The sequence below is a fragment of the Ailuropoda melanoleuca genome, chromosome 6, assembly GCF_002007445.2.
Source record: "Ailuropoda melanoleuca isolate Jingjing chromosome 6, ASM200744v2, whole genome shotgun sequence".
Taxonomy (NCBI): domain Eukaryota; kingdom Metazoa; phylum Chordata; class Mammalia; order Carnivora; family Ursidae; genus Ailuropoda; species Ailuropoda melanoleuca.
The window spans coordinates 74,158,649-74,183,117 of record NC_048223.1 but is presented as its reverse complement, the minus strand read 5'-3'; the positions used below and the strand labels follow the sequence as shown (position 1 = coordinate 74,183,117).

Genomic DNA, 24,469 nt, shown 5'->3' with positions numbered 1-24,469 from the left:
TTCAGTTTATGTAAATACATTTTTATGTGTGTGGCTGTAGACTTTATCTCTAATATGGCCAGTGAGTTGAGGGGTGATGATGAGGGAATGTACCTTTCACACAACTGTGTCAGTTTTACTAAGGAAAAATGCCCCAAGGTTTATATTTTGCTCCATGTCAGGGCTTCTCAGTGTGGGTCAGCTTTCGATTTGGTATATATGCTCCCAGGTAATCAGCCAGTTCTGGGAATCCTTGTGACTGAAACACTCTGCTTGGCTTATTTCCAAGTCCATTGAGTGAAAGAAGGCAAAGGCAAGGACTCAATGGATTTTGTCATTTGCTCTAGGTCTATTTTGGGTCACATATAAAAATACCTGTAGCTCATAAAACTTCTGAGATAAGAGAAATTTGTAAAAGCCAGAACATAGCATAAGCAGTGTGAAACACTGAATAGATTAAGCTTTATCTAAATCTTAAAGTGCTTAAATATTATGACTTGATATTTACATTTAGGAGTTTGGTATTTTTCTGTTCTGTATCTTAAACTTTGATGTTAAATACTTGGCCTAACAATATAGGCTTCTGTTTGTTTTCCAGGTGACTGTTGGGAGGATGTATAAATATGGAACTATGTTTCTTTTTTCCTCTTCTAAAAAAAAAAAAGTCAAGCTTGTAATCAAATAGGTTGATGCTTCAGAAATTTAACAGAATATTTTTTGCAGTTGTGTATCATTCTTGTTTTTTCTTTTTCTTTTTTTTAAGATTTAATTTATTTATTTGACAGAGAGACAGCGTGAGAGGGAACACAAGCAAGGGGGTGTGTCAGAGGGAGAGGGAGAGGGAGAAGCAGGCTCTCCACTGAGCAGGGAGCCCAACGTGAGGCTCGATCCCAGGACCCCGAGATCATGACCTGAGCCACTGAAGGCAGACGCTGAATGACTGAGCCACCCAGGCGCCCTCTTTTTTTTTTTTTCCCCTTTTTTAGAGATTTATTTTTGGGGCACCTTCCCCTGGTTTTTTTCCCTCTCACGCTGTCTCTCTGTCAAATAAATATAATCTTAAAAAAAAAAAAAGATTTTATTTTTAAGCAACCTCTACACCCAACACCGGTCTTGAACTCACAACCCCGAGATCAGGAGTCGAGTGCTCTACTGACTAAGCCAGCCAGACGCCTGCAGTCATGTATCATTTTTAACTTTTTAGAGATACTATCTCAGGGTACCTGAAATCTTTAGAGGGGATATACTCAAGTGGATGCTTTTTTGATTACTCACTTCCTTACAGGGTTTGTTTTGGTTTGAATTTTCTTTTTATAGACAGTTCCTTAAATGGAATTTTTAAAAATGTTGCTGAATTAATAATTTAAACAGTTTTCTTCCCCAACTTTGTATGTATATGGAATGGGTTTTCTGGATTTTTGTTTTGTTTTGTTTATCTTTTGGTTTCATGTTTTCTAAACCAAAGCTGGATCTGGGAACAGATGAAAACTGATGACAATTAAACTTAATCGGCATGTCATAACTGACAATAAATTCCTGTCCCCGCCCCCCCAGATGAGCTTGTAGGTGACTAAATTTTGAAAACAGATATTTTAACCATAACTCTATGGTCTGTCAACTTTGTCAAAAAAAAGAAGTTGGGATGGATGATTAAATTTGCATATAACATACAGCCACAATGCCTGGCTTTATAGGAAAGTCTCCATAAACAATAACCAGACAAATAGGATGATGATATTGAGCACAATGACTGGTTATTTCTTTAGTTTTTCAGAGTCTATTTTATAGAGTAAAAATCACTGAATCGGGAGTAAGGTATCTCGATTTTACTCCTGCTTTTACCACTAACTGGCTTTACGATATTGAGCGGTTACTTCACCACTGAACAGTGTTAATCTTGATGGGTGTTTTTAGATTACATTCTGCACTGATGTCCCATGATTCTGTGTATATAGCCTATTAACGAAGCCTCATTTGAGATCATTGTCGAGGCGCCTGGGTGGCTCAGCTGGTTAAGCGTCTGCCTTCAGCTCAGGTCATGATCCCGGAGTCCTCGGATCGAGCCCCTCATCGGGCTCCCTGCTCAGCAGAGAGCCTGCTTCTCCCTCTGCCCCTCACTCTGCTTGTGCTCTCTCGCTCGCTCTCTCTCTCAAATAAATAAAATCTTAAAAAAAGATTTGAAAAAAAAAGTTCAAAAAATTTTGTTACTGGGGCGCCTGGGGGGCTTGGTTGGTTGAGCATCTAACTCTTGATTTTGGCTCCAGTCACGATCTCAGGGTCTTGGGATTGAGCCTCGCCCAATCGGCTTGTCTCCTGTTCCCTCTACCCCCTCATGAGCACACCAGTATGTTCTCTCTCTCTCTCTCAAATAAATGAATAAATCTTTAAAAATATTATATATTGTGACTGTTTGTTGAATGCTTCCTGTACCTTAGATACTGTGCTAAAGCCCCTATGCGGATTACATCATTTAGCCGTCATGTTGTTCTCTGAGCTGGGTTCTTTCATTAGCCCCATTTTCCAGGATCAGCAACTAGAATTCATGAGTGGCAGTGGCAGGCTTGAAACCAAGACATTCTGGCTCAGAAACTGTGGTGTTATTTATTTCTTTATTTATTTGAGAGAAAGCATGCAGTGGGGGGAGGGGGGGCAGAGGGAAAGAGAGAAGCAGGTTCCCTGCTGAGCAGGGAGCCCTGCATCCTGACCTGACCCCAAGGCAGACAGTTTGACCGACTGAGCCACCCAGGCACCCTCAGAAACCTGTGGTCTTTTTTTTTTTCTTTTTAAAGATTTTATTTATTTATTTGACAGAGACAGCCAGTGAGAGAGGGAATACAAGCAGGGGGAGTGGGAGAGGAAGAATCGGGCTGCTAGCAGAGAAGCCTGATGTGGGGCTTGATCGCAGAACGCCGGGATCACGCCCTGAGCCAAAGGCAGACGCTCAACGACTGCGCCACCCAGGCGCCCCAGAAACCTGTGGTCTTAACCATTGTGCTATACTTCCTTGAGTGATTATGTATGTGGGGTAGATTTTACTTTTGCCTTTTATATTTCCCAAATTTTCTACCATTGAGTATCTCTTTGATAATGCAGAAGAAAAGGCTTTATTTATTTATTTATTTATTTATTTATTTATTTAAGCTTAGAATTCAAAGGAAATGCATAAGAACTTTCTTTCTTTGGAAAGGCTCTAAAGTCTTATATTCCAGGGATTCTTGGGACCCCCAGGCCCTGAAATGGCCATGGATGGGTTTCTGAGGTTCTGTGAACTCTATAATACTACGATTTGGTGTAAATGTGCATTTTTCTTGGGAAAGTTTCTGTGGTCAAAATTGTTAGTCATTGAAAATCATAGAAAAGTTTGACAGCTGGAATTGCAGTCTTTTGCTTGATTTTGTAAAGAGAAGAAAGTAAGTAAACAGATTATGGTTATAATATCTGTTTTTAAAATTTAGTTCTCTTAAAGCTCTTCTGAGTGGGGGTGGAAAGAGCTTATTCTTAGTTATGACACATCAATTAAGGTTTTTTTTTTTTTTTAAGATTTTATTTGACAGAGGTTGAGTGGCAGGCAGAGAGAGAGAGAGAGAGAAGCAGGCTCCTTGCTTAGCAGGGAGCCTGATGTGGAGCTTGATCCCAGGACCCTAGAACCATGACCTGAGCCAAAGGCAGATGCTTAACGGACTGAGCCTCCCAGGCACCCCAGACACATCAATTAAGTTTTATTACTTTCTATAGGTACATATGGCAGAGTTTGTTCGAACTGATATGAGTAGGAAATCTGTGTAACTTGAAACCTAAATGAGTATTCCTGAAAGGTGTTTGTTGGGTTTCAAATTCTAGTAGGTTAACCATCTCCCCTGGACTCTTAACACAATTACTGAGCAAATTTTTTTGGTTGATATAAACCATATCTTCCTTTGTTAAGTTACAATTCTAAATGAATAGGAGGAATATACAGTGTGAACTTTCTCATATTTCTTTCTGTCACCTTCTCAAATCGACTTTTAAAAAAGATTTATTTGAGAGAGAGAGAGTATGTGAGTGAGAGAGAGAGAATGAGCAGGGAGGAGGGGCAGAGTGAGCGAGAGAAGCAGATTCCCCGTTGAGCAGGAAGCCCGACTTAGGGCTCGATCCCAGGACCCTGAGATCATGATCCTGAGCTAAGGGCAGATGCTTAACCAACTGAGCCACCCAGGTGCCCCTCAAACAGACTTTTATCATTTGTCAATGAAATAATTAGGAATCCATTTACTTTTTCTTTTTAAAATATTTAAAAAATTTTTTCAACTTCACTGAGGTGGGATTGACAAATAATCGTGTATTTCATGTATACAGTGTGATGTTTTGATATATGTGTACATTGTGAAATGATTCCCCCCAATCAAGCAAATTGACCTCTTCATCACTTGACATATTTACTTTTTGTGTGTATGTATGTCCAGAATCCTTAAGATCTAATCTTTTAGCAAATTTCATTAAACCATGCTGTACATTAGATCTCCCGAACTTAATCATGTTATAATGGGAAGTTTGCACCTTACGATCAGCATTTCAAATCCCTTTTCCTGTAGCCCCAGGCAACCACCATTCTACTCTGTTTTTATGAGTTTGACTTTTTTAGATTCCCCTTATAAGTGAGATCAGACAGAATTTGTCCTTCTCTGACTGATTTATTTCACTCAGCATAATGTCCTCCGCGTTCATCCATGTAGTCACAAGTGGCAGGATTTCCTTCTTTTTTAAGGCTGAATGATATTTGTGCTTGTGCACGCACGTGTGTGCGTGTGTGTGTGTACGTACATTTATGTATATATGCCATATCCGTTGATGGACACTTAATTTGTTTCTGTGTCTTGGCTGTTGTGAATAATGCTGCAGTGAACATGGGAGTGCTCTTCAAGATTATGATTGAATTTCTTTTGGATATACACCCAGAAATGGGATTGCTGGATCATATGGTAGTTGTATTTTTAGGGTTTTGAGGAACCACCATACAGTTTTCCATAATGGCTGCACTAATGTATATTCCCACCAACAGTGCACAAAGAGGAATCCATTTACGTTTAATAGCTTTGAGTATATCCTGTAATCAAAAAATCGACTTTGAAGCCAAAACCTAAAACTAAGGGTTAAGAGCCATTGTTACTTGGTGAGCACTTAATCGGGTATAATATCCTTAGAAATGATGAAATCTGGTACGCCTTTTCAAAAGCACCTTTATGGGGATTGGAACATTTCCTTATTAATTATGTGAGCTTTTTTGATAGGGATTTTATACTCTAAAACTATTCTAGAGGTTTAAAAGAAAAAAAAAAGGCAAGCTGCCCTTTTTTATTAGCCTCTTGCTTGATGTCTAATCTCTAGATACATTTAGAAAAAAATCCTCTCTACCACCAGTGTTTTTCTGCAAATTTTATTACAAAACAGAAAAATAAAAGGAAGGATGATGGAATCAGAGAGTGATTTTGTATTTCCTCCTGTGTCTGGCATTTACTTGATTTTTGAAGTTATGCAGAGAAACAAATGATGGGTCAACTTGAAAATGCTAATTTAAGCCACTTACATAATTTTGCAGTATAGCATGTCATATTCAGTAGGCTTCAGATCCAGTGTTGGAAACAGATCATAAGTCAGGAGGTATTCAAAGGTCTCCCAGAATCAGCGATGGGATATAATTAAATGAAGGGCATGTTCCCTATATATACATACTTAACTACATTAGTAATAATAGCTTACCAAATCACTATAGCCTATTCATTAGTAAATAACTCGTTAGGCTACTAATTTGACCCACAAGAAAACTAACCAGTTTGGAGATGAAACTTATTATCACCATACTACTGTAATATTCCTGTTTAATCAATGAAATGAAAAGACTAATCAAGATATAGGTTACATTTCTTCTATTCCTAAAATACTTTTATTTAAAATCTTTTTGATTTGGGGGCGCCTGGGTGGCTCAGTCGGTTAAGTGTCTGCCTTCAGCTCAGGTTATGATCTCAGGGTCCTGGGATCAAGCCCCGCATCAGGCTCCCTGCTAAGCAGGGAGTCTGCTGCTCCTTCTCTCTCTGCCCCTCCAACTTGTACACTCTCTCTCTCTTTCTAATAAATAAATAAATAAAATCTTTTAAAAAATATTTTTGATTTAATGGAGTGATATAATTTTAGCCTTAAGTTTCTAATCTCCTTAGAGTCCGGACACCTATAACATTCACATTCTTATTGATGAAATGATTATAAACCTGGGAAGTAAGATTGACTGTTATGTCTCTGACTTTGGGAAGTCAGAGCTAAAGCTACGGTTTGCCTTTCCTTTGCCTCCTGCAGAAGTCTCCTGACTTCTTTAGATACCTCATGTAAGTGGGATCCTATGGTGTTTGTCCTTTTGTTACTAACTTATTTCACTTATCATCCTCAAGACTAGCGGTGAACGGATTAAAAGCTCTTTTAACTCTCTAAAAGTTGGATTTCTAAGTCGGGTTGTTTCTGTGTCGTGGCCTCAGGCTGGGGACAGTGGGGCGGGGGGGGGTGTCCACAAACCTGGGTGAGGGATCTTGTCTATAAAATGAACATTTAGCACATTTTCAAGTGTTCATCCACGTTATAGCATGTGTCAGAATTTTCTTCCCATTTTGGGTTGCTTCTGCATTTTAGGTATTGTGAATAATGCTGCTATGACATGGGTGTACCTCTTTAAGACCCTGCTTTCAGTTCTTTTGGGTACATGCCCAGAAGTGGAATTGCTGGATCGTATGGTAATTCTAATTTTTTTGGGAACTGCTGTTTTCCACAGTGGCTGTACCATTTTACATTTCTACCGACGGTGCACAGGAGTTCCAATTAGAATGCATAATTTAACAGTGAAAGTGTTTCCAGCAATGGAGTAATTGGTTGGATTTCTTTTATTGCCCAGAAAATTCTAAGGATCAGTGTTCACCTGAACACCTCCCTGAATTGTAGCCATGCTGTCTAGGAGACATAAACTATTCTTTAGTAGTAGTATTTCCTGCTAAAGAATGAAGCTCCCGTTTTATATCAAAATCCTTAAATACTTAAATAACACCTGTTGTGATAATAATTGGAGAGACAAATGACTAAAAGCTAAGCTCTTTGCTTAAAAAGCAATGCTTTAAAAAGGACACAGTAATTACTACGGCATCTCCAAACACTTAAAACACTTAAAAATGTGCTAAACATTCATTTTACAGACAAGATCCCTCACTCAGGTTTGTGGACCGCCCCCCAGCTGTCTCCAGCCTGAGGACTCCACACAGAAACAACCTGATTTGGAGATCCAACTTTTAGGGAGTTAAAAGAGCTTTCACTCTGTTCACCACTAATCTTCAGTGCCTGGAAAAGTAACAGAACAGCGGCACTCAATGAGTCATTATTTGTTGAAAGAATATGAATTGGCTCTGAGGCTCTTTACAGGATACTCCTTGCTATTTGTTGGCCTAGGTAATTTCTAAAAAGCACCAAATCTGCAGGCTTTTGGAGTTCTTCTGTTTGCAGTAGAGTTATCTTACCATTTTCAGAAAGATGTTTTCTTTCCTGTAATGTTGGTTCATTCTTTTCTTTCCTTGCTTGCTTGCTTCCCATTATAGTTACGTAGGTTTGTGATATCAGGTAATGTGGTTTTTGAGGATCTATACGTGTTTATCATTTAACTCTATTAAAATGTTCAATATGGTTACCAGATTTCAAATTCGTATATTTTAGCTCTATTTGCCACTTTTTTCCCTTGAGGTAATTTATTCATTTGGTAATGTGTTCTTTAAAAACATTAACCAATCTCCTTGGTTTTTGTGTCTCAGTTCCTCTTTCACGTGGTAACAGCTCCATCTAGTGAGCCTTTAGGATATTGCTGCTGAGAGGTCTGACTTGTTTGGAAACACAGAGATCTTCCGTTTCAATGCCTGAGGAGTGGTACAAGATAGACGTAGTTCTTGCAAATATATAGTGGGTAGAATGAAATTTAATCAAAGATTAGGTCTACCCGTGAACAATGTTCATGGTGGTTTTTCTAAACCACACAGTTATTACTTTACAGGAATTAAGCACTTACTGGCTTAAAACCCATTTTTTTGTGGGTTTTATGTTATATCGAGTAGGTGTTAAGAGGTTTGGAGCAGAAACTTGTGAAACGCTTTAGTCTCCCTGGGTTTGACCACGAGCTTAAATAAGTGACAGAAGTTTTTAAACTGTGAACCCTGTAGCCTTTCTGTTTGGTTAAAAGGAGCAGCAGGGTAATTATTGGCTTGAAACCTTTGACTTACTCCCTTGGAACATATCAGTCCCTATTTTTTTTTTTTTTTAAGATTTTATTTTACTTATGTGACAGAGACACAGCTAGCGAGAGAGGGAACACAGCAGGGGAGTGGGAGAGGAAGAAGCAGGCTCCTAGCTGAGGAGCCTGATGTGGGACTCGATCCCGTAACGCCGGGATCACGCCCTGAGCTGAAGGCAGTCGCTTTAACGACTGCACTACCCAGGTGCCCCTATTTTTTTTTTTTAAGAGATTTTATTGATTGATTTGAGAGAGAGAGCGTGCACGCACGCACACGCGAGTGAGCACAAGCAGGGGGAGAGGCAGAGGGAGAGGAAGAGGAAGAAGTGGGCTCCCTGCTCAGCAGGGCTCGCCAAGACCCTGAGTTCATGACCTGAGCCAAAGGCAGACGCTTAACCAACTGAGCCACCCAGGCATCCCTCAGTCCCTGTTTTGTGATGCAACGTAGCAGAGAAGTAGTCCTAAGAAGTGTGTAACTAAGTGATTTTCATTTGAAGTCCACTTTTAAAAATATACTTTTTATGAAAGAATAATTGCAGATTTGGCTTCATGTATGCCTTTTGCAGAGGCTATAAACTGAAAAACCGCATTTAAAGTTTTATTCCTTGGTGAAAATAATTTTCTGACCATTTAGAGCTTGGTTTAAGGCTGTAAACTAATTACAGTAGAACTGCCATGGGTTAAAATATTTTTGGAACTTACGTGCTCTTCAATGTCAAACTTCTGGTTTTCCTGAGTACTTGATTTTTTAAAAACAGCCAAATTGGAAGAATAATGTGGGTAATCAAGCTGTTTGATTTTATATGAGGCTAAAGCTAAAGTAGGACAAAGTAATTAAATGGACTTGGGGTTTGTCTTACAAACTGCCTCTGAAGTCAGAGTTTCTAAAAACATCGTGAGCAATTGCAGTGTCACCGAAGGAAGTGAATAAATAGCCTTTGGAGATGATGGCGTTGAAGATGGCCTTCCTCAGAGATAGAAGTTCTGTTATGTTTAAAAACGGTTTCCCTACGCCAGTTAGAATGGCAAAGATAGACAAGGCAAGAAACAACAATTGTTGGAGAGGATGTGGAGAAAGGGGATCCCCTCCTACATTGTTGGTGGGAATGCAAGTTGGTACAGCCACTCTGGAAAACAGTGTGGAGGTCCCTTAAAAAGTTAAAAATTGAACTACCCTATGACCCAGCCATTGCACTACTGGGTGTTTACCCCAAAGATACAGACGTAGTAAAGAGAAGGGCCATATGCACCCCAATGTTCATAGCTGCATTGTCCACAATAGCCAAATCATGGAAGGAGCCGAGATGCCCTTCAACAGATGACTGGATTAAGAAGCTGTGGTCCATATATACAATGGAATATTACTCAGCTATCAGAAAGAACGAATTCTCAACATTTGCTGCAACATGGACGGCACTGGAGGAGATAATGCTAAGTGAAATAAGTCAAGCAGAGAAAGACAATTATCATATGATTTCTCTCATCTATGGAACATAAGAACTAGGAGGATCGGTAGGGGAAGAAAGGGATAAAGAAAAGGGGGGTAATCAGAAGGGGGAATGAAACATGAGAGACTATGGACTATGAGAAACAAACTGAAGACTTCAGAGGGGAGGGGGTGGGGGAATGGTATAGACTGGTGATGGGTAGTAAGGAGGGCACGTATTGCATGGTGCACTGGGTGTTATATGCAACTAATGAAGCATCAAACTTTACATTGGAATCTGGGGATGTACTGTATGGTGATTAACATAATATAATAAAATGAAATAAAAAAATAAAAAAACGGCTTCCTTTCTTTATAGGGACATTGTTACCCACCTCCCAACATTTTATTATGAAAAACCGATTACGTTTACTCAAACATACAAAAAAGTTGAAAGAATTACACCACGGACGAGCACACGCGCACCACCTTGATTCTACAGTTATTTTGCGTATTTGCTTTATCTCTTCATTCATTAGTGGGTCTGATTTTTTGATGAATTTTATTGAAAGTCCATTGACTTCAAAGGTCCAATGTAATGAGCAGTTTAACTTTGGGAGAACTAGGGCACGCTTGCCGAGGTAAGAGAACAAATTAGCTCCTGTGACCATCTGCATTCTGTGTTTTGTTTTTTTCTTCCAGAATGTGTTCCACATGGTAGTTGAAGTACCGCGCTGGTCTAATGCAAAAATGGAGGTATGTTTCCCCTTACGTTGATAATCAGACTTGGGATATTAATTGTGACCTAGCCACACTGATTTGCTCAAGGATTCAATGACTGAAGTCGAAGGTTTTCTTCTTGCTAGCCCCAGTCTGTTTTCCAGTTGGATCTCCTGTTGCCTGCCAATCTCCCACTTGGACTCCAACTCAACCATTTACTGTTTGCAAATATGCTGTAGACTTTCCTTCCCCACACCTTCAATTCTGGCATTCTGGAAGCCTAGGAATACCTTTTCCTCCTGTCTTCTCAAGTCCATCATTGACTCTTCCACAGAGTCAGTGGGCTTTCTTTAGTTACCCCAGCCACCTGTGATTTTATTGAAATTTCTGTTGCATTTTGTTAATTTCTTTCTGATGATACCTAATTGGCTTGGCTTTTTGTTGAGGATATGTTACACATTTTATATCACTTAATTAAGCTTTTTGAGAGTACCCACATTTTGTATATATTATATACTCAAATATTTGAATAATTTTAAATGTTTTAAAGGAAAGATTAAGTTGGATAATATTTATTGTGCCCCTTTACTAAAAACCTTTAAGACATTTATCAAATATTAGGATTTATTCCAGGTAATTTTAGTTTTTGCTTTCTGGAATAAGTAAATGTTTTTTTTGGTTTGTGTTTTTTCTCTTCTATATATCTCAAATAAGTTTTCTATTTAAAGGCTGATTATGAAAAAAAATTAATAAAAAAATAAAGGCTGATTATGGAAAAACTTTTATATCAAATCATAAAAATGATAGAGGTAAAGTAAATCATTAAGGTGGAATTAGGGGATGTGCATTCCGTAATTCATTTCCTCAAATTCTTATTTGAATAGTATTTTATATCCAAATATACAATGATTTGAAATTTTTTATTTCAGATAGCTACAAAGGATCCTTTAAACCCAATTAAACAAGATGTGAAAAAAGGAAAACTCCGTTATGTTGCAAATTTGTTCCCTTATAAAGGATACATCTGGAACTATGGTGCCATCCCCCAGGTATGTCTCTGTGTGATTTCTCAAAATGTACTTTTTAGCTTATAAAAAATTAACCTACTGCTGTTAGTGAAAAAGATTTAAACGTGTGCAGAAAGTTTTTGCTATAGTAGATTTTAACAACATAAGAGTAGTTATTTTAATACTTCCTTGAACAACTTATTTTCAAGATAAACTGAAAGATGAATATTTACAATGTTTTTTTTTTTTTTTTTAAGATTTTATTTATTTATTCGACAGAGATAGAGACAGCCAGCGAGAGAGGGAACACAAGCAGGGGGAGTGGGAGAGGAAGAAGCAGGCTGCCAGTGGAGGAGCCCGATGTGGGACTTGATCCCGGAACACCGGGATCACGCCCTGAGCCGAAGGCAGACGCTTAACCGCTGTGCCACCCAGGCGCCCCTGAATATTTACAATGTTTAAATTCACATCTGAAAGTTGGTTCTTTTCTGAAATCTTTATTTTTCTGTATGGATTGGTTATAAACCGTTCACATAGTTTTTTTGCAGAATGAGTGGCACACCTCTTATGAGAGCCTGCATAGCCTAGTGGTTGAAAGCAGTGATTTTTGGCACCACATCCCAAGTCTGCCATTTGCTAGCTCACCTAACTTGCCTTTCTGCCTTCCTGGGACCTGTCTCCCCAAGATATTACTAGCACTTCGCCCTTACGGCTGTTGAACCTAACACATGTAAGATTTTATGTTGAGAGTCCTCATTTCTTAATAATGCCAATCTTTTTGTGGTAAAGTAGTAAATGGGGTTCTGTTTTCCTAAAGAGCCAACACTTTGAGGAGGGAGGATATCCGCATTGTTTACCAGTTTATCCCCAGCTCCACGCCAGTGTGCATAGCAGGTTCTTGTTTAATATTCGAGTGAAGAGTCACTAGAATCACGTCTATCATGAGTAAATGGTGGCTATTTAATTCTGGTTTCGCAGGCTAATTAATGCCTGTGGTACTTCTGATTTTTGCATGTAATATTCAATTTTACTTTTTTCCTGTTGATAAATGGTTTGTTTTTATGAACCATTACGTCTGTTAAGTGGAATCTACTGTGAAACAGTCTGAGTTGCCAGCACATAGCTCACACTCCTCCAGCTCGTTAGCTAATCCAGAGCCGTTGGTCTGCCTTAGCTACGGCACTTCACTTCGTACGTCAGTTGAGTTAGTAGTTAGCCTCCAAATAGTATCCCTTTGGGAAAACGCTGCTGAAAGTCTTGTTCTGGAGGTTGCATTTGGCTTTGTTGGATCCAGTCTTCCTTTAGGCCCCTTCACTTTTCTGTTTTTGCCTTTACTCCAGCGGAGCAGGCAAACAAATCTGAGGGGTAAGTTCTCAATTGCGGGAGCAAAGAATTAGAACAATAGCAACATTTTTTTAAAAATTTTATTTATTTATTTGACAGAGAGAGAGACAGCCAGGGAGAGAGGGAACACAAGCAGGGGGGTGGGAGAGGAAGAAGCAGGCTCCCAGCGGAGGAGCCTGATGCGGGGCTCGATCCCAGAACGCTGGGATCACGCCCTGGGCCAAAGGCAGACGCTTAATGACTGCACCACCCAGGCGCCCCAATAGCAACATTTTAAAGCTGCCACCGAGCACAGGACCGCCGTCCCTTTGTGAGATGCTCTACAAGGCTCAGGAAAGAAAGGCGACAATTGGAAGGAAGCTCCAGAAAATCCTGATTGAACTTTTCGGTCTTGGCTCCCGGTCAGTGATGACACTTTTGCCACCAGAACATCTCATTTCCGTTTTAGTACTGTTGTCTACTAACTTGTGTTTTGGACATTTATTCTAAGGAAAATCTGGTTAGTAGAAGGTAGGGAACATGAAGAGTCCATCAAGCACACTTTACTTCTAATGGATTTTTTAGGTGAATGTTTGGTTTTGTATCTGTGTCTGCATGTTGTCTCAGCTATTAGGTGGTTGGTTCTTGTCTTATACAGGATCATTATTGGGCGCCTGGCTGGCTCAGTTAGTAGCACATGCGACTCTTGATCTCAGGGTCGGGAGTTTGAGCCCCCATGTTGGGTGTAGAGATTACTGAAAATAAATAAATAAATAAACTTAAAAAAGAAAAAAGATTGCTCTCTGTTTTAAAGCTTAAAGTCAGTTTAGCATATGTAGCATAGCGTATTTAGCATAATAGAGCCCCAGCATTTAATTACAGTTATTTTGTCTAGTGAAGATTCTTAGATGTGAATAAAGAATTTCTTAAAAATGAGAAGAAAATAGCTGAAGATTCATATTTTTGCAGAAAGACTCATGGGATGTGACCTTTCAATGTCAAACACGATCCACTTTGTCAGCAGCAGTATAGGAGTGATATACTCTCAGCCTTATTATTTATTATTTTTTAGACTTGGGAAGACCCAGGACACAATGACAAACACACTGGCTGTTGTGGTGACAATGACCCCATTGATGTGTGTGAAATTGGAAGTAAGGTAATGGAATCTGAAATATTTTTCTGTGGTGTCAAGGTGATAGTCATGAGGTACACAAAGTTCATCCTTTAAAAAAATATTGTGAATAAACTATATTAGTGAAATAATGATGTCTCTTTGATAAATTAAAAGTGTCTGGTTCATCTGAGCATTTGTATGTTATAATTTGTGCATTGAAACCTAGTCTAGAAAAGTGTGTGACTGTACATACACGCGGGAGAAGTCTTCGGAAGGCAGATGACGAGTCAGGAGGTGAAGTGTACCTGGAGGCAAATTTCATCTCAGTGAGGGGCAAACCCTGCCTAATGATTTGGGACTGGTCAGTGAGCTGGCCCATGGAAGATAACCTCATAAGCTGGAATTTCTTTATCATGGTCAGAATTTCTTTATCAAGTAGGGCTGCTCTAAGATTATGACTATAGTTATATTTCTTTACGATCTTTCTCAGGTCAGGGAAATAGTTAACTGAAAACAAAGCTGTCATTCGTGTTTTTAACTCATAAAGTTAAGTCATATTGTATGATTTGCCTAATTCAGTCATTTCTATAAAATAAAAAGCAAAGCAAGCACATTTATTTATTTATTATTTAAATTCTAGTTAGTTAACATATAGTGCAATATTGGTTTTAGGAGTAGAAGTCAGTGATTCCTCACTTATATACAACCGGTGGTCATCATAACAAGTGCCCTCCTTAATACCCATCACCCATCTCACCCATCTCCCACCCACCTCCCTCCAGCAACCTTCAGTTTGTTCTCTATGACTAAAAGTCTCTTATGGTTTGTTTCCCTCTCTCCTTTTTTTCTTTCCCCCCTTCCCATATGTTCATCTGTTTTCTTTTTGAATTCCACATATGAGTGAGATCATATGGCATTTGTCTTTCTCTGACTGACTTATTTCAAGAAAACACATTTAAGTATGAGTTTGAAACATTATGGAGGATTTATTCTTTGGCACAATCAGTGACAGTTCAAAAAATATGAATTATCCTGACCATGCTACTGCTTTTCTTAGGGCCTATAAGTAATAAGGGTACCTATTTTCAATTTTGATAGGACTGACAGGGATTTGCTTGTTTAGTTTTTTAAAAATTGGTTAAAGGAACAATCTTAAGGTAAGTTTGCAGAAACTCGACGTCTTCTGTATTTCCTCTTATCCACCAAGTAAAACTTTTCCAAAGTTTCATTCTGTAGTTTTGTCCTAACTGTGGTTATTGACTCTCAGGTATGTGCAAGAGGTGAAATAATTAGGGTGAAAGTTCTGGGCATACTGGCTATGATCGATGAAGGGGAAACCGACTGGAAAGTCATTGCCATTAATGTGGATGATCCCGATGCAGCCAATTACAATGGTAAGGAAATCTGAAGACCTGAAGTCTTTGTGTAAATCTTATGCACCACCAAACTTAACCTATAATGACGGAATTGCCTTCAGTAAGCAATAAGGAATAAGCCCATGCCTTCAAACTGTTAAAGAATGTAGAAGCAAAACATTTGACAAAGCATTGTTACTTCACATAGGGAACTGATCAGTAATTAACTTAGTAATTAACTAAACTTTCTCCTTCAATCCAGGAAAGAAAAAAACTGGTAGTTTGTGTTTACTATTTTCTCTTTTCCTTCCATACATATTAGCATTTACTTGCTCTATTTATTTATTTAAAAGTATTTTTTATTGAGATATAATCTGCATACCATAAAATTAGCTGTTTTGAAGTATACAATTCTATGATTCCTCATATATTCCTCCGTTGTGCAACTGTCACCGCTATCTAATTCCAGAACACGTTCCCCACCCTAAGAGGAAGCCCCATATCCATTAGCAATCACTCGCTATTCCCATTTCCCGCTGTCCCTGGCAACCACGAATCTATTGTGTGTCTTTATGGACTTGCCTGTTCCGAACATTTTGCACAAGTGAGATCGTATGATAATGTGTCTGGCTTCTTTCACGTAACATCATGTTTTCAAGGCTCATTTACATCATAACACGTATCAGTCCTTCCCCCCCCCCCCCCCGCTTTTCTTGGTGGTATAATTCACTTAACACAAAATTCACCATTTTAACAGTTTTAAAGTGTATAGTTTGGTGGCATTTAGTACATTCACAAGGTTGCGTGACCATCACCACTGTCTAGTTTCAGGACATTTCATCACTCCAAAGGAAAACTCTGCCTCTAAGTGGTCCCTCCCTACTCATTGCTCTTCTCAGGCCCTGGCAACCACTAATCTACTGTCTGTCTCCGTGGATATCCCTATCCTGGTGTTTCATACACATGGAATGTCACATACACGCGGCTTTTTGGGTCTGGCTTCTTTCACTTAGCCTCATGCCTGCTAGGTGCATCCATGTCACAGCATGTATCAGCACCCCGTCCTTCCATGGCTGAATTCTGTCCATTGCATGGATCTGGGCCACATTTTGTTTATCCATTCATCTGTTGATAGACATTTGGGTTGTTTTGGGCTATTAGAAATAATGCTGCTGCTATGAACATTCCTGAGCGAGTTTTTATGTGGGCATATGTTTTTAACCCTCTCGGATACAGATACCGAGGAGTGGAGTTGCTGAGTCATGTGGGGACTCTCATGTTTAACCTTTTCAGGAATGGCCAAACTCTCTTCCAAAGCAGCTGCACCATTTTACAGTCCTGCCACCAGCCATAACTGTTCCAATTTCTCTACTTCCTTGCCCACTTGTTACGTTTTTTTTTATTATAGCCATTCCAGTGGTATGTTTTATTGTTGGGTTGTAAGAGTTCTTTCTGTATTCTGGATACTAGACCTTCATGAGATATATGATTTACCTGTATTTCCTTCCATTTTGTAGATTGTCCTTTAATTTTCTTAATGAAAGCACTCAAGCTTTCCATTTTTGTGTAGTCTAATTTATGAATTTTTCTTATGAATGTTTCTTATACTTTTGGTGTCATATCTAAGAAACCATTACCTGTAGTCCAAGGTCACAAATGTTTACACTTACATTTCTTTTTAAGAGTTTTATAAATTTAGCTCTCACATTTAGGTCCTTGATCAGTTTTATGTTAATATTTGTATATGGTATGAAGTGGGAGACCAGCATCATTCTTTTGGATATGGACATCTACTTGTCCCAGCACCATTTGTTGAAAAGACTCTTCCTTCAAGGACCCCATTGAATTGTGTTAGCATTCTTATTGAGAATCAATTGGCCATAAATGTGTGGGTTAGTGCTATAATTTTATTGTCTGAGTCCTTTTTGAAAAAGAAATGTTTATGCCTTGTAACTCTCTGTCTTGTTATCATGACTGTTTTTATATTAATCTTGACTCTAGTTAATGATCGAATGAATCCATTTTAGTTATTGAATTGGTCTTCTCTTGCCTGTCTGAAATGGGTCTTACTGGACTAAAATCAAGGTGTCAGCAGAATTGTGTTCCTTCTGGAGGCTCTAAGGAAAAATATTTTTCCTTGCATTTTCTAGCTTCTAAAGGCTGCCCACATTCCTTGATTCATGCCCCCTCTTAAAAGCCAGCAGTTGCAAGGCAAGTCTTTATGACGTCTTCGTCCCTGACTCTTCTGCTTTCCTCTTCCACATAAAGACCTTTTAGAGTAGGCCCAGCCAGATAACCCAGGATTATCTTCCAGTTTCAAGATCAGCTGATTAGCAACCTTAATTCTACACGCAATCTTCGTTCCCTCTTCCCGTGTTAACATGACATATTCATAGGTTCTGAGAATTAGGATGTGGACATCTCTGGGGACAGTCTTCTGCTCACCACAAATGGTGACACTGTAATGGTGGATATATGATACTATGCATTTGTCAAAACCTGTAGAATTTTATAGTAGCAGAATAATGCTGAACCCCTTCCAAAGTTGTCGACCTCCTAATCCCCAGAAACTCTGAATAGGTTACTTTACGTGGCAGATGGACTTTCGGATGTGACTAAGGTTAGGTCCTTGAGATGGGGTGAGTATCCTGGATTATCCAGATGGGCCCCATTTAATCCCATGAGTCCTTGAAAGCAGAGAACTTTTCTCAGCTGTAGTCAGAAGGAGATGTGGTAGCAGAAGAAGAGTCAGAGTCAGAAAGAGAGAATGATAAAGAGAGACTGATTTTTGTTTCAGATAGTTCTGTATTGTTAAAATTTTGTACAGTGAGAATGCATTCATTCCATTTATTTACCGTTTGACAGTGATTCTCGTAATCAGCGTGTCCATTTTCACATGTGCTACGCACACAGGAGCACAGGCACTAAGTGGCATGCTCTGGCCACAGCTAGGGAAGACACACCTGTCATTATGTCAGCGGCATTTTGCTAGGGTATCATTTCCCTGCAGTAGAGGGTATTAGAACCTTGAAAACTGGGGCGCCTGGGTGGCACAGCAGTTAAGCGTCTGCCTTCGGCTCAGGGCGTGATCCCGGCGTTGTGGGATCGAGCCCACATCAGGCTCCTCCGCTATGAGCCTGCTTCTTCCTCTCCCACTCCCCCTGCTTGTGTTCCCTCTATCGCTGGCTGTCTCTATCTCTGTCAAATAAATAAATAAAATCTTTAAAAAAAAAAAAAAGAACCTTGAAAACTTTCTCTGGGTGGCTGGCCCCATGGTGCAAGTAGTATGCAGCTTTCCCACAATGACAGCCCAAGACAGTGTCTATCTGCCGTTCGTTACTCAAGTTTCTAGAGGGAGAGAACTCTAGACTAGCCACAACTTTTGGAGAGATCCACACACAGCCATGGAAGAGGACTGCTTACCCACTAAAGCAACCAGGTTGGACGTATTGATGCTCTTTTTCATTGTGGGGCCCACAATAGCCAGATTGCCTTGTCACTTTATGGGAAGCGGTGAACGTGAGCCTTGGGGTTCCATGTACGCTACACCACCAGTACTGGCTGGCCGATTAGGAAAGTCAAACCCAAGAGGGAACAGCACAGAATCGGTGCTGTCTTTGGTAGGATCTCCATGTGTATTAGGAGGCAGAGCGCTCTGGAGTTTCGCAGACCCCTGGCTTTGTCTTCGTGTACACAGCGTGCAAGATGAGCAACGAAAGTTACCTGGGTTCTGGGTCTGGTGTTGAGGGTCCCCAGTCTGGATCCAACATACCTTTCAAGGTCGGATTCACAGTCAGAGCTTTGATGAGCTCCTGTAGTTTTCCAGGCTGTGGTATAATGCAAAAATACATTCGGTCTTTATCTCCCGCTCCTGGCAAAGAACTTCCTGGAATTTCCTGAGTGTTTCCAGTGTATTTTTTTGTTATTCATCATGAGCCCTTTTCTTCAAACCTGAGTTTATGCTAATGGGGTGACTTGGGTAGGGCTCCTAGTTAGCCTCAGACTGGGGCTGGTCACCAAAGACAAAGTGATTAGAGGGTAGGAATTTTCAGCCCCACCCACCGGCCTCTGGGACACAGAGGGGAGACTGGAGATTGAGATCTCTCAAACTCTGGAATGATGACACTTGGAGCACTTCTGGGTTGGTGAACATGTGGGAGGTGCTGAGAAGATGCCACACCCACGCTGAGTTTGCCGGGAAGCTCCGCACCCTCCCTCCCCCCACACCTGCCCTGTGCATGTCTTCCCTTTGGCTGTTCCTGAGTTGTATCCTTTATAATAAGCCACTAAACATAAATAAAGGGTTTCCTGAGTTCTGGGAGTCATTCTAGCAAATTAAACCTGAGGAGGGAGTCGTGTGAGCTCTTGAGGCCATTGGTGTCTGAAGTGGGGTCAGTCTTGTGGGACTGAGCCCTTTCACTTGTGGGAACTGATGCTGGCTCCAGGTACATGTTGTCAGAGTTGGATTGAATTGGACACCCGGTTGCTGTTGGTACCTGGAGACCTGGAGAGTTGGTTATTGATGTTGGAAAATGCCCACGCTTGCATTTCAGATTTCTGGATTTTCAAATTTCGGCATCAGGTGACACGTTTTGTGTTATTTTTAAGTTCCTTGAAATTTATCAGTGTTTATACATTTCCCGGTTCACTTTGTAAACTTTCTATACTTTTGGTGGTACGATAACAATGCATGATATTCATTACCTACACAGATTATACATTGAATTTAAGCAAAGTTATTTTATGAAATACAGATTATATTACACAGTATATAGATTGGACTTAGGCAAAGTTATTTTATAAAATTTAAATGTGCTTATGTTGTTGAGTGTACTTCTCCTTCCAATAATACTTTTCTTGTTTTTTTGTTTTTGTTTTTGTTTTTTTTTTTAAGCACTTGTTTCTTCTGTTTGCTTGCACTGAACAGCAGTTTGGTCATTTAAAGTTGACCTTGAGGACACTGAGGCTAGGCATTGTTGATAGCTATACAGAAACCTTGAAAAGTTTTTAAAATTTTTATTTTTTAAACAAATTAAAAAAAAAGACTTTAGGTATTTATTTATTTTGAGAGAGGGCACATAACAGCCAGTGCAAGTGAGGGGAGGGGTAGAGGGAGAGAGAGACTCTTAAGCAGACTCCATGCAGAGCGCAGAGCCCGGAGCGGGGGAGGGGGGTGGGGTGGGGGTGCTGGGTGGCATTACCCTGAGACCCTGATCTGAGCTGAAATCAAGAGTCAGACACTCGGGGCACCTGGGTGGCACAGTCGGTTAGATGTCTGCCCTCAGCTCAGGTCATGATCCCAAGGTCCGGGGTTTGAGCCCCACATTGGGCTTTCTGCTTATCGGGGAGCCTGCTTCTCCCTCTCTCTCTACCTGCCACTCCCCCTGCTGTGCTCTCTCCCTCTGTTAAATAAAAAATCTTTTAAAAAGGGGGGGGGCAGACACTTAGCTGACTGAACCACCCAGGTGTTCTGAAAAGTTTTTTAAACAGGACACTTTGCTGTTGTCCAGAACTAGAGCACTGTCCTATAGAATGCCTATCCTGTAGAGCCAGAAGTCTGGTGTCATTTAATATGTCACCCATGGATGGATTTCAGTGTAATCCATCTGGGAGTTGGGGTGTGTACTTCTAAATATAGCCTCAGGCTGTCTTTTCTCACAGAAGCTACCTAACCTTGCCAAACTAGTTCTTTAATTATGTAGCCCCCAGTCATTTCTTCCTCCTCTCCTCCAATAGAAATTATTATTGTATTGATTGTTGCCTTAATACTTAAAGTTATATATGATTTCCGTTTCATGTGTATGTGCTCTCTTTTCAGCAAGGTGGTTAGCTCTGTTATCTTTTACTTTTTTGATGTCTGTCCCATAGCTCTCTGAAAGCACTACTTGAGATTTTTTGCATGAATTGCATATGCATCTTACAATCTGCTTATTCTTTTCTTAGATATTAATGATGTCAAGCGGCTGAAACCTGGCTACCTGGAAGCTACTGTGGACTGGTTTAGAAGGTACAAGGTTCCTGATGGAAAACCAGAGAACCAGTTTGCTTTCAATGCAGAATTTAAAGATAAGGTAATGCGTCATTTAGGAGTGTAGCTTTAAGCCTGTTTGTTACAGAGACTAATTTAACTATATTGTTTTTGCTTGTTTTTTTGATTTAACTCTATTGTTATCACTTAAAGACTATACAATCATAAAACAAATGTTTAAAGACATAAGTGAGACAGCCTTGATACTGATTTATTCATTTCAATGTTCTCTTCTTGTTTTTGACCCAAGGAAGTGAATTCAGGAAAGAAAGTTATCAGTCTTTGGGAAAATGTTGATAATAAGGAAAGACCACTTATCTGTCATTGTAATGCATATCTCTTCAAATTCTAGGATTTTGCAATTGATATTATTAAAAGCACTCATGACCATTGGAGAGCATTAGTGACGAAGAAAACTGATGGAAAGGGAATCAGTTGGTAAGCAGTAACTCTTCTCTGCATGTTTAACACAAAAGCAAACCAGCTTGCTCCAGAGGTTTTAATGACATAAGCACACTGTATCATTACGTTCCCTTAGAAAAGAGAGAAGTGGTTTTGTCAGTCAGTGCTAAAGGGAGTGGGAAGGTAGTTATATAAGCAACTGAAAAGTACTCATAAGATACTCTCTGAACAAGTACAAACTAAAACTATAAAGTGGACAGTGAGATCAGAGCTTTGTGAGGGTAACTGGAAAGGCTTCCTAACATCGGGGTGCTCAGAATATAGTGAGAAAAATAATTTTTGAGTGCAAGTTTTTCTCTGATATAAATATAGAAGATGCATTGCAGCTAAACCAGTATCTACCATGCACACAAAATTTATTACTGCTAATAATAATAGTTAATATTTATTGAGCAGTTAAATATTTGCCAGGCATGTAACAGAGATGCAGGAGGGTTGCCTGGGTGGCTCAGTCGGTTAAACGACCAACTCTGGATTTCTGCCCAGGTCATGATCTGGGGGTGGTGAGATCAAGCCCCACATCAGTCTCTGCACTCAGCAGGGAGTCGGAGCCACCTTGAGATTCTCTCCCTCGCCTTCTGCCCCTCCCCCTGCTTGTGTACACACACTCTCTTTCTAAAATAAATAAATCTTCTTGAAAAAAGAGAGAGAGATGCACGGAAGTTAAACTTAACAAAGTCACCCCACTCACCCCAAAGTGTCTCAGAGTTAGGACTCACCTCCAAGTCTGTCTTGCCTGACCATGCTCAGGATCATACACTTCCTCTTGAATATTTAAAGATTTACAAGAGAATGCCCACTATCACCACTTACTAATGTTGTTCTTGAAATAGTAGTCAATGAAGTATATAAGGGAAAAGATGTATTTTGGTGCAGAAATGTTGGAAAAGGAAGAGCAAATTGTCACAGATCATATGATTTTGTACCCAGAAAACCTGAGGAAAAATAAAGAATTTAGCAAGGTGACCAACTACAAAACGAATATCTATGTATATTGATACCTTTCTATACATCTGATAACAGAAGCCATAATGGAGGAAAAGGGCCCATATAGAATATAGTATTTAAAAAGAAAAAAAAAACAGGGGCGCCTGGGTGGCTCAGTCGTTAAGCGTCTGCCTTTGGCCCAGGGAGTGATCCCAGGGTTCTGGGATCGAGCCCCAATTCGGGCTCCCTGTGCAGCTGGGAAGCCTGCTTCTTCCTCTCCCACTCCCCCTGCTTGTGTTCCCTCTCTTGCTGGCTGTCTCTCTGTCAAATAAATAAATAAAAAAATCTTAAAAACAAAACAAGACAAAAACCCCAAACATCAAGGTATAAACAAGACATCTGCAGGACCCAGAAGAAGAAAACTTTAAGACTGTTGAGGAATATAAAATATATTAAAAAGAAAAGTAAACTGTGTTCATAAATAACATTCAGTTTCGTCGGAAAAAAACTGCATGTGAAAATAGCCAGGAAAATTCTGGAGAAAAAAAATGAGTGTAGTGGTAGCGGGGTGGAGTGTTAATTATTTTGTCATGTTTTCCTGAAAGTTTGATAGTGAAGAAGAAAGTCAAATCACTCAGTCCTTTTAGAGTTGTGTAGACCCAAAGATGTATTAGTTTATAACAAAGTATTACAGATGAATGGTTTTGGACCCACTGGCTGTTTAGGAAGAAAACAGGCTAGATCCCCACCTTGCTCCATATACTCCTTATCCCAGAGATGCGCACTGGCAACCACCACCATGTTCTGGCTGTTTCGTTTTGTTTTTGAGAGGTGCTGTGACCAGGCAGGTGCTCTTGGAGCGCCTCTCAGAAGCAGCTCAGCCCATTTTCTTACATTTAGCTTCTCTACACCCTTATGTTAGTTGGGTACAGTCTGTTGGTGTTTGAGTTTACAACCCTTGTCTTCCATCAGTATTTAATGCCAGACACATAAATTTTGATGTGAAAATTCTAGAAAAAGTATAAGTGAACTTCTTTCTTTTTTTCTTTTTCTTTTTTTAAGATTTTATTTATTTGAGAGAGAGCGGGGGGCGGGGGCAGTGGGAGAAGTAGACTCTCTGTTGAGCAGGAAAGACCGACACGGGGCTCTATCCCAAGACCCTGAGACCATGACCTGAGCTGAAAGTGGCCGCTTAACTGACTGCGCCACCCAGGCGCCTGTAAGTGAATTTCTTCATTATATTATAGCAGGGAAGGCCTTTCTAAACAGCACAAACTCAAAATCCATACAAGAAAGGTCTCCTTTTGATATTTTTACGAATCAGGAGACAATTTTTCCCAGTTTTTTTTTTTTTAACAAAATGCAATGAAGCGCTAAATTCTTTAATATATAAATAGGTTATTCAAGTCGGTAAGAAAAAGACTAGCAACTCAATAGATGGAGAAAAAAGCTAGGAGAAGGAAGTTTGCACAGAAGAAGGTGCACAGTCTCACTCAATTTAAAATGCAATTCAGCAAGATGATGTCCATTACATTTGCAAAAATTAAAAACATCAGATGATAGCTAGGGATGCCAAGAACATAAGGACGTAGCTGCTGAGCATATAAATGGTTATCCCTTTGTGAAGCGCAGTGTGACAGGATTCAGTACAGACATTGAAACTGCGTGTATTTCTTCCACTACTACTGCTAGGAATATATCCAGAGTTCAGCAGGATCCACGTATAAGGATGTTCATTATAATGTCGTTTATAATAGCAGAATGTTAGAAAAACAGTGTAATGGTTAAGTACATCTATATACTAGAACAGTATATGGCACATTAAAAGAATATCTATA

At 39.8% G+C, this 24,469-nt stretch overlaps 1 protein-coding gene and 1 long non-coding RNA gene across 2 annotated transcripts in view; one reads left to right on the top strand and one right to left on the bottom strand.

Moving 5' to 3' along the window:
* PPA1 (inorganic pyrophosphatase 1) overlaps nucleotides 1–24,469 on the top strand; it is a 35,982-nt gene that overhangs the window by 6,353 nt on the left and 5,160 nt on the right. The window contains exons 3-8 of the mRNA XM_034662618.1: nucleotides 10,395–10,448; nucleotides 11,342–11,461; nucleotides 13,815–13,901; nucleotides 15,127–15,253; nucleotides 21,158–21,285; nucleotides 21,595–21,680. Coding sequence (XP_034518509.1) covers nucleotides 10,395–10,448; nucleotides 11,342–11,461; nucleotides 13,815–13,901; nucleotides 15,127–15,253; nucleotides 21,158–21,285; nucleotides 21,595–21,680 — 602 coding nt within the window. The remainder of the gene's footprint in view (nucleotides 1–10,394; nucleotides 10,449–11,341; nucleotides 11,462–13,814; nucleotides 13,902–15,126; nucleotides 15,254–21,157; nucleotides 21,286–21,594; nucleotides 21,681–24,469) is intronic.
* LOC117802690 overlaps nucleotides 13,363–24,469 on the bottom strand; it is a 31,328-nt gene continuing 20,221 nt past the window's right edge. The window contains exon 3 of the long non-coding RNA XR_004626143.1: nucleotides 13,363–13,497. This is a non-coding gene — a long non-coding RNA (uncharacterized LOC117802690). The remainder of the gene's footprint in view (nucleotides 13,498–24,469) is intronic.